General features: G+C 41.9%; 1 protein-coding gene across 2 annotated transcripts in view; it reads left to right on the top strand.

Moving 5' to 3' along the window:
* Nucleotides 1–3,100: 3,100 nt before the first annotated feature.
* Nucleotides 3,101–15,520, top strand: part of CAAP1 (caspase activity and apoptosis inhibitor 1) — a 31,032-nt gene continuing 18,612 nt past the window's right edge. The window contains exons 1-5 of one of the 2 annotated variants that reach the window (XM_019490795.2): nt 3,194–3,279; nt 4,708–4,822; nt 5,174–5,374; nt 7,486–7,570; nt 9,641–9,716. In XM_019490795.2, coding sequence (XP_019346340.1) covers nt 4,781–4,822; nt 5,174–5,374; nt 7,486–7,570; nt 9,641–9,716 — 404 coding nt within the window. In that variant the 5' untranslated portion in view covers nt 3,194–3,279; nt 4,708–4,780. Of the gene's footprint in view, nt 3,280–4,707; nt 4,823–5,173; nt 5,375–7,485; nt 7,571–9,640; nt 9,717–15,520 lie in introns of both variants that reach the window. The other variant, XM_006268984.4, reaches the window with a different exon arrangement.

Raw genomic sequence — 15,520 nt, forward strand, 5'->3', positions numbered from 1 at the left:
CTATTAAAGCTGTGTTTTAATTATGATGTTAGAATACTCAACTCCAAACCATGACTCATAGTTTCATAGTAGCTAGGGTCAGGAGGTTCCTAGCTCCTGCATAGGAAGACAGAATTTCCTAGATAAGAAGCCTGTCTATTTCATGGTTAAGCAAATAGGATACCAGATGAATAAGGAAGCCCCATTTCTATTCCAGTTTTGCTATTGACTTCATCTGTGCTCTTGAGTCAGTTGCTTTAACACTGGTCTCATTCTCCCTGTATATAATAGGAATAAGCCTATCTTCATTTTGTAGCAGAATTTTAAATCTACAGATGAAATGGCTTTATGTGAGAGTTTGTTAATAGACACTCACTCTCATCGAGGACGCAGTCACAAGCAGACATGGAATAAACCAGTGATGATGTTCATGTTGGAAGAAAGAATTAATTCTATTAGTAGATGTTTAGGACTCTGAATCCAAAATGATGACAAAGCCAATAGGGAAATACAGATACCCGGAGCGAGGGACCAACATAAGAGGGATGGGGGTGAGGAGGGGAACACAACTAGGTTACAGAAAATACAATGTTAGCCAACGATTTGAAATAATCCTACGGTATAATTTTGCAGGGACTCCATTCAGAGTGGAACTGTACTGTAACTATTCTATGGATGTTATCACTTCTGCATATAATAACGCACACCTTATAGGGCATTATTTGTGAACACAACCTGTTATAAGGATCATTAGAATGCTTTGTGATATCTCATGCATAGTGCTTCCCTATAAATACATTTAAAATGTAAATCAATTGGACCCTGTCAACTCTTCCTTATCAATGTCCTATCAAGTCACAGCAGTGATTTCTTCAAGCAGTTCACCCTTATCTTGTATAGTGCTGCGCACTGTGATAACTAGTTATAGGAAAAGTAACCAAATGCAAAATCTGGTAAGAATAAATAGTGAAGGCTTCCCATTAATTTTGCAAGGACTTGGCTACCCATTAAAGGTTTAAAAAAGAAAATACTCTGTAATAGGATGATTGGCAGGGCTGTTAGAATTCTGAAAGTTTCAAATTTGCTGTGAATTTAGACTCCCTCTGATGATATTAAATATTTGCTTTCTATAGGCTTGTATTTAGAGGAAATGTGTTTCCAACCTTTCTGGTTTCAAGGATAAACTTGTAAAAGTAAATAAACAGAATTTCAGCCAAACAGACTGAAATATGGCCAAGGTGATGTGAGAATAAATCCTGAGGCTGTTTCAACACTAACACCCCCTGCCCCCATGGGAAAGGGAGCCAGACTAGGCTCTTGAACTCTTGACTCAGCTCCAGGCTCTTGACTAGGACCTCAAACCCAGGAAGCTAGCAAGCCTGCCAGTTGGCCACTACACAGGGTCTGAGGCTAACAGCCTCATCCATAGGACTCCTTAATCCATAGGACTCCTTAATCAGTGATGCCATAATAATAATAATAAAACAACCCCACGGGCAGGGAGGGGAATACAGTTTTACGTGTCAAGCATCTTGAACACGCTTGGGAGATAGGCAAACCTGCCATGGCATCAACACGATAGGCCTTTGTGGTTCCCTCCTGTCAGCACCTCTTCTTGGGCTAGCAGTCTTCCAATGGACTAAGCCAGGCCTCAACCCTGCAGCACCAGCCTGCCTGCAGACTTGCTTTTCTCTCATTCCGCAATACAGGCACTCCAACTTTGTAGTTTGTAATTAGGCCCCAGATGTAGGGTCTGGGTCGCAATCCCAAGCCAAGGCACTCAGGCAAAGAATCTCAAACTCAGCTTGCTCCTAGCAAGCCTGCACCCAAGGGCTGGGAGCTTTCTCTCTGGCACTCCGTCATTGCAAATCCAGGTAACTGTTTATTTCATGTGAGTTGAGGGTCTGCTAATGGCTCACAGAAAGTTACAGGTTTTAAATAAGTGAATTTATTTGCAAAATTGATGTGCATATAATTATTGGGAGGGCTGTTTCTTTTGGCTTTCTTTTCTCTGCCTTACCTATGCACATGCGTAGACATCCTGGCTTGCCAAGGGAAGTCAAGTGCTCACAGTGTTCACATTTGAGCTCTGTTCCAGTTTTCACTTAATCAACTCACTCAGTTCTCTCTCTCTCTGTTCTCTACGATGTTTCCCCCACATCTCTCAGCAGCCTCCTTTGTGCTGCAGTTGGAGGGCAGCCCTGCATGGTGGGACTGCAGGATCTTAACCATCTGGCATTTGGCAGTAGGCAGGGCAGAGCTGCACCTTATAGAGCAGTGGTTCTCAACCTTTTTTGTACCAGGACCCATTTGTAAATATCAATAGCCAGTTCTGACCCAGTGCCCCTCACTCCTGACCTGCTGCCCCCCCCACATCCAGCCCCCAGCCCCTCAGTCTCTGGGTGTGCGCTCTTAGAGCTCTGCCAGCCTGCAAGGGAAAAACCATGTTTCCCTCATTTTCCTCCTTTAAAGGAGAATCCATTTTTAAAGTTTGTTTGCAATCCTTTCATATATTTTTACGACCCACTTTTGGGTCATGCCCTATGGGTTGAGAAACACTGTTGTACAGCAATTGTTTCAGAGCTGCTTAGCTTTCCTGAGCAACACATCAATCACACTTTCAGCTCCATAAAGAAAGAGCAAAGCCAGGCAAGGAGGCAGAAGGGGGCTGGAAGTCTCTTGGAAGTAGCAGAGGCCCAGGAGCCCTGTGGCTTCCTGAACTCTCCAGATCTGTCTTCCTCAGGCCCCTGCAACACATTACATCCATCTACTACGTCATTCACTGGTGAATCGTGCAATAAACAGAGACAAAGCAACAAGTGCAGGACCCAAAGCGCGTGCTTGGAAAAGTGGGATAACTCCCGCCTGGCTGGGTACTAGATAGGCTTTTTCTTTCAGTGTCTACAGGGCCCTTTAAATGGCCTGCCAGCCGCTGCAGCGCCCTGGCGGCCCGTAGGGGGCGCCCTCATCCTGAACGGGGATAGCGCAGGGGCTGCGAGGTAGAGCACTTCCGGACGTGATCTTGCCCCGAGGCTCCCGGAAGGGTCCTCGCCGAAGGATCCCGGATGTGGTCTTGCCCCGAGCCTCCCGGAAGCCCACGGGCCCCTGACTGGCTGGAGCCGGTGGCGGTGACGCCATCTCCCGGCGACGCGCTGGCGCCGAGACGCCATGCCGAGCCGCCGGTCCTCCAGGGAGAAGAAGCGGCGCCGCTCTCGCTCTTGCTGCCCGGAACCCGCCGTGGCCGCGGGGGGCGGCGACAGGAAGCGGCGCAGCACCGAGGCCGGCCGCGGCCTCCCCGAGGTAACGGGGGTCCCGTCCTCCGCCCCCAGCGCGGCCCCTGCTGCGGCGGGGATGTGGCGGGGGGTCTGGCTGGGGCTGACCCTGCCTTGAGCGGGGCTTGGGCTCCCCTCCTGCGGTCCCTCCCCGTCCTCGTGCCCGTCCCCTGTGAGCCTGCTCGTGGCGCTGCAACAACGGGGGCCCACACGTGGGAAACGGTGACAAGTGACTGTTTTCCATGTGTGGGCTTGAATTACTGGGGGCGGGGCAGAGGGGCCGTCTTCAATTCCGGCTGTCTTGGATTTAGGCAAAGGCAGCACTGTGTGTTTGGTTGTGAGGGCAGCGCAAGCGGGGTGGGTTTTTCAAGGGGTTTCTCTTTTATTGGACTGGTTGCAGCGTGGGGGAAGAGTTCGCTTTCAAATGCAAGATGGGCGCAACTTCCTCACCACCCCCCCCCCAACCTGTGGGGTTGGTCCTATGCCAGGGGTTGCCCTGAGAAATCCTCACCTTGCACATCGTTCCCGAACTGTCGTGGCCGCAGGGCGAGCCTTGTGCTACATGAAACCAAGGCATTTTGAGTGCAAAGTTCCTTTGCTGCCCACAGTTGTTCTGGTCACAATGTGACCTGCAGTATTGTGGATCATTTAATCCTGTCTTTCCAAGGGAGCCAGGCCACAAAACTGTTAGGTGCAGACTTCTGCTTTATAGCAAAACAGTTGTCAGCAGGTGATTCTCTGCAGTGCGCTATGTATAGTGTGTTACCTGGAGTTTGAAAAACCTAAGTACTTAACCAGAGTGCCCACACTTAATTTAGGCATTGTTTGTTAACTACAGGAATGCCCTGCCTCAAGGCTTTTGTAGCTTCAGGCTCTTGGTCTTGTTTCTGGGAGCACCTTTTGCCTTTCAAACTATTCTTGAAATTGCCCCTCACTTATTGAACCTTGCTTTGGAAACCTTGACATTGATGGTTCTTAATCAGGTTCACCAATTATGCAATTAAATGGAGTGCAGTCAAGTTAGGAACTGGAGGAGCCAATAAGTCCATCTGTGCTTCATTAGTGCAGTTTATGTACTTAACTGATACACAGATGCCTAGAATTTGTTACAACACCAGCCCCAATTTTTGCCTACTGCTACACTGTGGGCACGTCTACACACCACCGTACACTGCCGTTGTTACTGTGCTGTCATTTGTCATTTTAGACTTAAAAAATGATGGCGCAGTAACAACCTGTACTGTGTCGTGCTGGCTGTGCATGATTATTTCTAGCTGCTACACTGCTGTAGCAGTGGGCTATAAAGAGGGAGCACATTGCTACAGCAGTGTAGTGGCTAGTCATGTATAGACACCCGCAAACGCTGTGTTACTGCAGTGCATTGCTACGTAGCATTTTGTGTAGATGGACCCTGTATTATGCAGTTAACGAAATGATGGGCTTATCTGATCCACAGGTAAGTGGAATATCCCCTACACCAAAAATACTGGTGAAGCGCATTTCTTGGCTGCCAGCATCCCAGTATCATCATGAATTATAGTCGAATTCAGTGTGCAGATGCAGACAAATGGGTAAACTTTTTTGCCAGTATATTTTTCAATTCACAGTGAGAAGTACTCTTTTCTTCATGGTTTGCAAGACTGCTAAATTAGTTAAATTGGGAGGTCTCCTTGACAGGGTTGTTAGTTTGTTCTGTACCTTTAGAGAGCAGCTGTTTCACTTACTAATGCAGTTTTCTTACCGTGTAAAACAACACTCAAAAGTTCATTATTCCTGTATAAGATAGATTCATTTGTAATATTCTTTTAAACATTTTATTGTAGGGAGTTATGGTGGCAAGGCAAGTAAAGTAATAACATCTTTCTTTCTCTTGATTGGCTCATTAAAGGCAGTTTTCATATTTTGTAATCTTTTAATTTTAGGAGAGAAAATGCATTGTGCCCCTGGCAGAAAAAGAAGAAGTAGGTGAAGAGCCCAGTGACATAGAAGAAGGTGGCCTAGATCTCACTGTGGCACTCAAACCAGTTAGTTTCTACATTGCAGACAAAAAAGAAATGCTTCAACAGTGCTTCTGTGTCATAGGGGAAAAGAAGTTGCAGAAGATGCTGCCTGATATATTAAAGGTATTGGAATATACTCATGTTCTAACACATTCAGGACAAGCAGGGCCGAAAAGCTTTCTGGTGTCTGTTGGTTCACTAAACTTACAACCATACAAATTAAAGCATCCTTTGTATTTCTTGAACAAAGGCTACATTAACTTGTAAATTTAATAATATTGTAGTGCTGATGCATTTCTTCTTGCATAAGCCTCTTTAAACTTGGTCAGAGGCTTCACAAAGATGAGGTGCATGGTCATACCGTCTGTCAGTAAAGATTCTTTGGGAATATTTTAACAAATATAGGTGCATTGACTATGAAGAATAGTTAGGTTTGCTGCTCATATGCAATTTTTCTTAGAATTCCAAGTGGAAATGGTGTTTACTTTGTCCTAAATTGTTGCATACCATCACTGTACTGAGCTGTTGCTATACTTCTTAGCTATTTATGCATCCAAGTACTTATACTTTACTCAGCATTCAAATAATCGAGATAGTCTTCATCACAACAAGGAAATGCTGCTAAGTTCCTTTGTTTCTTAACATCAGGATCATTCAGAGAGTGTGAATTGATTTTATATTTAAAAACACTTCATTAAAATTGTCTGTCTTTAATTTGGAATAAATGCTTGTCAAATACAGAAGGGGAAAACAGTGAAATTATAGGGCATAACTTTATTATACCACAACTGCTAAAACTGTTTGTGTTTGTTTAATTTATTATTAGAACAATCTGTGGGCTGAATGGTGGGGACATCTGTTTGAGTTCTGAGAATGATTTTGGAACATCCTTTCAGGCTTATAAAAATAAAAAACACAAATACCATACAATTTCGTAAGACTAACAGCCTCTGCTGATGAAAAGCCTACAATTGAAATGTCAGTTTTGTGATGTAGTTGGTGATGAATGGTTTGTTTCCATCATTTTTTGTCTGAAAACAAAATTGTTATTCTGGGAGTAGGAATCTTCTAATATGACCAGAATGGACTTTTTGTTTGTGAATTCTTACTCAGTAGCTTACCATCCCATCCATCTCTTCTATTTTTCCTTGCTGAGACTTGTTCTCTTTGCTTCTTCCAAAATTACTTCTATTTTTAACTTCTGAGGAGGACAGCAGGCCAGTTTTCCAGTATAAAACACTGAGCAATGATTGATTTGGTATGCTGAAAAGAAAAACAAATCAAAAAATAAAACAAACCCTCAAACAAAACAGTATCCCTTCCCCATCCTAAGCTGCAGGCAGAGCTCTTGTTGGTCACAATAATTAATATACAGTAAAAAAAACCTGAGAGGACACAGTAGGGGAATTCTAACTGTATGCAAGCAAAAGAGATGGGGAAGGGAGAAAGAATACTACGAAGAGCCTTCTGTCCAGTTCTTGTCAGGAGAGAAGATGGCCAGAATGCAGTGTGAAGGGAAGTGAAATGGAAGTAGAAAATCCATCCAATTTTATAGTATATGTTTAAATGCTCCGTGAAGAACGTTAACTATATCTCTATCTTTTTCTGACCATCTGACGTATTTCTGACATCTTGTCTTGCTTTTATAAATACAATGACACTTGGTGGTTACTGACAGTAGAGATTTGATTCTTAGGACCTCTGGCACTATAAGCAGGAGCTTCTAGCATTAAAAGGCGTAATTCTGTTTTCTCAAAGTCACATGGGCAGCCTTAGAATCCTGTTTGATCCATCTTCTAACAAGACGGAATGCATAAAGTAAGTGTGGGTTATAATTGGCTTATCAGCTCTTCCTTCAAACCGATGCCGCATGTCACAAACACCAGGAGAAGTATAGGAATGTCGAATAGTAGACACTTTTTTGGTGTAGTTTTTCAAAATTATATCTTGATATTTTGTTAGTTTTCTGGTTTGTTTGGGGTTTGGTTTTTTTTTTGTTTTTTAATGTTAAACACCCAACTGTGGAAAACTTACCTGCCCCCTCTTTAGGCCCAGCATCTTTTTTCCATTAAAGTTATGTGATGAGTGCAACACCTTACCTTGCAATTTGAGCTGAATGTTGCTTTAAATGTTTTGGTAGAAATGGAAAATTGGTTGTGACTTGTATGTAATGCTCTTCATCTGAAATTTTGAGAATAAGCATATGTTTTGTTTGTCTTCCATCATTTTCTTAGAATTGTTCAATGGAAGAAATCAAAAGACTTTGTCTGGAACAGTTAGAGCTTTTATCTGAGAAAAAATTGCTGAAGATTCTCGAGGGTAAGAACTAGCTTTTATTCTTTATTATCCTACACTATTGTGTTCTATGTTGTCATCGTTTCCAGTCAGAGGAACCTATCTTTCAAAATAGTCCTATAGTGGGAGATGCAAATAAATCTTCTGAAAGCCCTTAAAAAATAAACTCCCTGTACAGTAAGAAGTTGCACTGTTTGGTTAAACAAATATTTTTCTATATATTTAAATCCAAATATAGGCAATACAATAATGGAAAGGTCATAGGTTTCATATCAGTAGTGCCCAGCCTTCTGGCCTCATGGGCCAGGTGGTGATCACATGCCAGTTGTGGGTTCAAGCCATGGGTGCAATCCAGCATGCTGTCTGAACCCGCACGCCCGAATCCAGCTACCTGCTAGCCTGATCCTGTAAAGAAGGCCACATTACCTGGCCCACGAGGCTTCCTGTGGGTTCAGAAAATTGGCAGAGGGGAATTAGCAGTTAATGGTGCCACCTCACCCCCACTGTCAAACTTCTGGACCCCTGGAGAGCCCTGTGGGCTGCACAACATGGTTCTGTGCACCAAATTTAAGTGTACCTACACCTACTTTATACTTACTGACAGAAAAATGTTATTCAAGGTTCTCTACTTGCTAGATTTAGGAGTCATCAACTACTTCTGACAGAAAATTGGATTTTCACCAAAACAGGTTTTTTATGATAAATGTTTGCTTTTTGTGGAAAAATTCAGCGTTTTATCCAAATCTTTTCCCCCGTGGAAACTGAAACAGTGCTCTTGAATTGAAACATTTTGTTTTGGGTTGATTGAACAGTAAATTGCTCTACCTGGATCACCACTTGGTATAAAAAGAAATAATCTTTTTAATATACAAATGTGTAGCCCATTTGTGTTACTTTTTTTGCTTGGGTACTGTCATGCTATGTAGCAGCAATATGGAGACTTCTTTTCTTCCTTGTTATGTTGTATGCCAGGGCTGTCCAACTTGCAGCCCACAAGGCACATGTGGTCCTCAAGGGGTTAATCTCCATTCAGGTGCTGTTCTCCTCATTGTTCTTATTGCTGCTGGGATCTTGGGGCTCCACCTACATCCTCCACTGCCTGTTCTCACCCCTGGGAGTGGGGTATTGTGGGGAAGTGCAGCCAAGCCCATGAGGTTGAAGGAGCCTGCTTCTGAGGCATTCAGGGGGACCTGGGCACCCAATGTGTGTGGTGGGGTGGGGCTCATGTAGCATAGTACAATGTGTTGTGGTGCAGGGGGGTGCAGACAGCATGGTGGTGAGGCACTGGTGCATTGCAGCAGAAGCACCCATGTAGCACAGCTTGCAGACCGTACAGTATGTATGGGGCTTGTGGCCCTGGATGCTCAAAGGTGGACAAACCTATTGTAAACGACTAAAGCAGCCTTTGCTGGAGAGAAATAGTGTGCCATATTTTCCTGTACAAATACCTGAAGCAAATCTGAATGTTATTAATTAGTAATTAAGTTTTAATTGGTGATGTAGAACAGGCTACGTGGTTTCAAGCCACCATATTCCAGTATTTGGCATGCTGTCTGTAGCTGCCTTTGTACTCCGTACTTGGAAGCTTCCACCCCATAGGCCTGTGGACTCACAGACACTTGCTAGGCCAGACCTACTGTTCCCTTCCCAGCACATTCCTCCAATTCCTTCTGTGTCAGCCCATTTTATTGACAGCATTCCAGGGCTGTGTTGAGCTCCACCTGGAAAATTCTTCTGAACTGATGTAGTCCCCTTATATAGGTCAATTATATGGGGCTTAAATGGTACTTGCATTCATCTGTCAGTCCTTGCACTAAACTCTTGGTGAGTACAGTATCAAACTTGGAATCACTACTCTATTTTTTTTATTTAACACGAAGATAACCAAAGAACAGTACAGACTTGTTTGAGTTGGTAGGCAGCAGCTGCCTCAAATTGCTTTTTCTCTTTTGCTGAATTCAATTTAAGAATATCTTCTTTAGCTGGAGAGGCTTGTGCTACTGGCTGAATAGTATTAATTGTTGCAGACAATATCAGCTAGGAAGGTGATATCTGGCTGTGTATCTCTCACACACTGAAATTTCATGTATCAAGGTGAGAATGGGACTGACTCTGATACTGATGAAGATGCAGATGAAGCAGACAAGACTGGAGTTGAATCACTCAGTCAGTGAGTAAAAAAGCCTTAAAACTGCCTAAACTTTTGAAAGAGATTTTTGTTTTCCTTTGATCATGTATGTGTAAGCAGTTCACAGTAGCGCTAAGGGGGCTGATATGCCCCAAATCCTTTTTCAACTAATCCAGTTGAAAACAATATGACTCCTATCAATAGCAAGCATTTGTAGAGTTGGACTATAACACCGTGGTCCCAGTCTGTGTTCCATAGAATGTTAAAGGTCTGCAAAGTCAAGCTGAGGAGTTTACAGTTAGTCTGTGGTTTGCATCCACTTCCCTTCGCAATTAAAAGTTTGATAACGGTGCATGATGCTCCATAAGAAATTGAGGATTGACAGTGGTCTGTTAGTCGAGCACATTGTGGAACCATTGCTCAAAAATTGTATCTACCTTGAAGATTAAGTTATATTGTTCTAAGCATAAAACAGCCTCATGGTCTCTTTCCTTTTCACTAAATTTCCTGTTCATAATTCCCAGTCCTGTGAGAAACAAAGTATTGCTTTGTTCATTTAATAAAAGGAAAGTTTTAGTCTCAAGGAACACTTTAAAACAACATGCGTTGTACCAGATGGTGATTATCCTATGGAAAAATTCTACAGAAATGGAAGTTGATTATGAAACTCTGTATGTGCAGAGCAGGGTGCAGGACCCAGGGCAAATCAGCCTGTGTGGGGCCCCACAGGGGTGCTGAGCAGTCGGATGTGAAGCCGGCGTCAGCACAGCATTGCCGCTCTGCGGAGCCCCCCAAAGCATGGGACTTGGGGCACTTGCCCCGATTTGCTGCCCACCTCCGGGACAGCTCTGTCTGTTTGGATACCTTACAAGGGACTTTTATGGATAGTCAGACTTTCCTTCATGTGTGGTATAGATGAGATCACAGGTTTACCTGCAGCAATTCGATTACAGGATCACAGAGAAATAAGAACAGATGAGAATAGAGAACTTTTTTCATTTTTCCAGAAACTTTATGATGTTCTTTGTAAAACTGTTTGTTTAGTTTCAAGATGGTAGCATGCTTTTTTGTGCAATGTGATAGAATAAATGGGCCCAGAGTGTCAAATATACATTGATAGGAACATCCTAGCATAATTCTAAAACAGCTAAATAAAGTTTGAGGCTTTAAGAAGAAAAGACAGACTCTACCTGCTTATTCCCAGGTGTAACAATCACCACTTAACAAAAAAAAAGACCATTTATTAAAGGTACATAAAAAGAAGGAAAGTGGTAAAGCATTAAGTAAGGCTTTCATTTTAATAATATGCTTTGTTCCCTTTCCCTTCAGGTACAAGCTCAGGGAAAGCCCTGTTTGACAGATTTTAAATATTATATTATGCTATTTGTTCTTTTGGGGTGGGGGGAAGAGAAATTTAGATGCTGTGGAGTAATCACAGTTGCTGTTAAGAGACAGATCCTATTACCTATTATGCAAATCAAGAAAAATGTACCCAAGGGGAAAGAGAAAAGTAGCAAAGATAAGAACTACTTTTTTTTTCCTCTCATGTTCTTGCAGGCTAACTGCTAAAGAAACACAGTCCCAGGTCACGTTCTGATTAGCCGTTCTGACTTCTAGCAAACTTTTATACCTGTGTTTGGCTAGTTAAGATTTGTCTCTTAAGCTGCTTTAGTCAATTGCTTATGGTATAGTGGGGGACGATTCAGTCTCAGGTAGCTAAACCTCATTCTTAGTAAATAGAAGGCAAAAAGAGAGAAAAAGGAAAAGATATATGTTGGATGATGATATAAATTTGGATGGTGAAGACCGAACAGCGTCAAAGTAGATCTGGGGGTCGCAGGAGACAGTGGGGTTTACAGAAATGATAGCAGAAATTTAGCTGTTTTCAGGCCATGCATCCTGTGGTGGAGTTTTAATTTCTATACTCCTCTTCTTCCTTCCCCCCCCCCCCTTTTTTTTTTCTTTCCTAAGCAGTGGCTCGTTGTGAGTACTCTGGACAACAGTCAGGTCTAATATTTGCCATACCAGTTTTGGTCCATTTGATTTCTGATTTTGATTCTCCTTTTGTTTATCGCACACAATTCTAGGACAAATTTGTGGTTCAATTTATGGATTTTTTTTATTTGGATTCCGCCAGTCTTTATTCTGTAGGTTTTGTTGACTTTTATTTAAAAAAAAAAAAAAAAGAAAAAAAGAAGATATAACCTTGCATTAAACTTCTGTCCGTCAGACATCTTGTGGTTCAGGGCTCCATAGAAATCATTGCCAAAAACTATGGTTATGTCAGATATTAACTGCAAGTGAAGAAAATATTAATAATACCTATCTGGACATTAATTTATAAAGGTAAAATGAGAAACACAGAGCCTTTCATCCAGAATGATCTTTGTAGCCCTTTACAAACTATTGATCTGATTCTGTGAGGTGCTAAATACTCCTTATGGTGCGTATTGAATACCGTCTGCTTTAATGGAAGTCAGTGGACGGTCTTATTCCACTACTGAAAGATGGCTGCTTCTAGCATGATGAAGGTAATAGCCAGTGAGGCAAAGAACCTGTTAGCCAAGATAATAAGGAAGGTTTCTAAACCTGGGAAAAGTGCTATGGATTTAGTATCTAGGGTGAACCTATGACCTTTATGTTTTAGGGTCTAATTCAAATGTTCCATAAGCAAATAGTAAAATACGTGAACTAACTTTCTACCTCTAGGCTATAGGCTGAACCAGTTCTGCCTGGATGAAGGGAAGTAGTTTGATGCCATGTCCAGATGAGTGCAGGTGTTTGGTTCCCTGGGAACAAGTACCAGCGGCACACCTTGTGCTGCTACTACTTGTCTCCGGGGAATGCTAGTGCCACACGTGTTCGGACATTCAGCATGGGTGGGATAGGGGAGGCTGTGGGGCAGCAACTACGCTGGCCCCCGCAGCCTTATCTGGGACCCTAGGAAGCTGCAGCCATGCCACTCCTGCAGTTGGGAGCCTGGCTGACAGCCAGAATGTAGCTCTGACTGGCCAGGTTCTGGTTTTGGGCGGTGTGTGCTCCTGCCACATGTGCTGCCCCGCTTTTCTTCCACGTAGGTTTTTTTGACCTCCTGGAGTAAAAAAAAAATATATATATCCCCGCATGGCAAGGTAGCAGTGAGGGAAATGCCTGAATATGCGGTGTGTGTGCACCTCCACATACCACAGGGCCACACTTGTTTGGGTGGGGTCTAGGTGTTTAAAAACTAGATCACAGCATGTAGCCTTGACTTTCAGTTAAAATAAATGGAGTAACATCCAGGTAATGCAGGTAAAATAATTAGTCACTTGGGGAGGGGGTGACAATGATTACACTTAGTGCATAAAATATAGTAAAAATAAAAAATGTGAGGGGGGAAAAAAGGTTGTGTTGTTTGTTTCTTTTTTAAACTAGTGTGTATCTGGCAGCATTACACAGTCTGTTTGCTCATAGCAAGTGGGAAGTTTTCTCAGGCAAATACCATTAATCTCTGTAGGTTCTAAACTTAAATGTAAAGCAAAATGAATCTGCTGCCATTTTGGCTGCAAAGTGTGCAATGTAGCACTATCTTCCAAAGTGCTAGGCATATTGCTTCAGTGTTTTTTTGTTTCCTTTCATAGCTGTGTCATAGCAGAAGGAAAACTATCCAGAATCATTGGTTTGTTTTCACAGCAGTCGATCAGAACTTAAATATCAGCAGTGAAACCGAAAAAGATCAGGCTGTTTTCATGGTGGTGCTGCTGGTAGACAAAGCTCTGAGGAGTAGTAGTATCACTGAAATAAGAAATAGAGGAAAGGGATCAAAACTAGAACTGAGCAGTGAGGGAAAAAAAATTGAAAAACATATACAGGTGCTTCCCTGTTTACAGAAGGTAAGGTGAAATGGGGTCAAATTAATGGATATTTTGTGCCTATCTACAAATGCACAGTAGGATGGGAGATGGTTGGGAATGACAAAGTGTCTTTTTTCCCCTTCTGTTAATGAAACAGGATTATGAGGCTGTTTGAAGTTTTAGAAATGTATACAAGCTGTAAAGGATAGAGGCAAATAAGCTCCAGGTGCAGCATGTCTTGGTAAGAGTCCTTTTGTCCCCTCCTTGATCTAGAATAGTTGGGCTGAATAGTTGAGGTTGTCTCTCACATCTTCTGAAAAGCATTTCCTATTTCCAAAGACATTCCCCCATTTGAGCTGGCATGGAGCTTAAATAATTTTAAAAACATGCCCATCATTACAAACAATTAAATTTGTTTCTGGATATTGGTGTGTCTGGCTAGTGGATTTGGTTTTCTGCAGTTAGTTGTCTAATAAGTCTGAGCTCGGTGCATGCCCACAGCTGGGTAGGACATGCTGATGGCATAAATTAGAAAAAGTATGGAGGGAAATATAGGAGCTTTTTGAGGAGGAGAAGTGGGGGCAGAGAGGACCAAAAATAGAAAAGAATAGATGAGGGAGGAAAAAAAAAGATTTAACAAGGGGAAAGGGTGAGAAAGTATGGAATGTGAAAGAGGAACCAATGCTAGGGAAAAGAAAAAAAATATAGAACTATCTCTTGTTGGCAGGGGAAGGGGTACTAAAATAAAGTGAAATCAGGAAGAGAAAATATCTAACAAAATCAAGACATGGCAAGCTGTTTTAATCTCTTAAAGTTGACAGTATTTTACAGTAAAAACTCAACCAGCCAGCAATAAAACTTGACAGCTTTTTGGTTCTTTGAATTGCAGGGGCCACATAGTTATACTTCATTCCAAGTATTCTTAATCTTTGGTTTTAGTAGGTGTTAAATTTTTCAGGGCTTGTATAATTAATATAAATGCAACTTTAAAGTCAGTAAGAGCTTTTAGAATCTTTCTTCCAGCTGGGGCTGGACCACATAATTGGGCAGGCAGCTTGAAGATGGCACAATTCAGAAAGTAGTGGGAAAGCTGATAATAGAGTGAATTTATGTTGTTTGTAATTACTGGCAGGTTTTAAAAATGATGTAAGCTCTGTGCCAGTTCAAATGGTGGAATTCGTCTTTGGAAGCAAGGAATGCTTTTCAGAAGAAGTATTGCCAAAGGATATGCCTTATGGTTCTGTAGAACACAAGTGAAAGTGCTCTAAAGTGTAAGCTGTTAAATTTTCTTTACTCCTGGATTATATTAATGAAATAACGTTAACATTTTTTCTTCTGTTTTTTTTAAATTCCCATTTGTCTCATTTGTTTTCACAGACATGTAGAAGTGACAGAAAAGAATGGGATTTGTTATTCACAATTTGCAATCAAAGATTTATTCACAGTTTGAATTATCTTTGATCAATGGCTTCTTTGGCCAAAGACTGCTTCCTCAGTCCTGCTGACTTTATTTTATTAATTTAAATAATGGCATCAAGTCTAAGTCAAGATTTTTGATTACTCTGAATTTTTGAGTGGAGTAGTTTATTAAAAGGTATGGGTTTTTTTTCATTTGTCCAAGAGTATCTGACTATATGCAACAATTAATCTGATAAAGTAAAAAAGAACATTTTCTCTTAGTCCACTGGCTTGAATAGCAAAAACATCTAACTCCAGTTGAGGGATTGACTTGCTAGGGGTATTTCTACAAGGCACAAAGATAGCTCTGAGAAGGCTATCTACATACCAGCATTAGTACTGTGCTCTGCTGACAAGTAACATAAGACTAGCCTTGGTGAACTGATGTGCTAATACAGCTATATTATTTCTGATATCTTATCTAGCTTGTATATCTCTATACTGCCTTGTGCCTTGCAGGTATCTGAATTACTTCCAGCAGGTCCTCATGATGCCTCACACAAGCTGCTAACTTAGGTAAAAATTAGAAATCAGCTGAAAAATAATGATTCTTGG

The sequence above is a fragment of the Alligator mississippiensis genome, chromosome 3 (genome assembly GCF_030867095.1).
Source record: "Alligator mississippiensis isolate rAllMis1 chromosome 3, rAllMis1, whole genome shotgun sequence".
NCBI lineage: Eukaryota > Metazoa > Chordata > Crocodylia > Alligatoridae > Alligator > Alligator mississippiensis.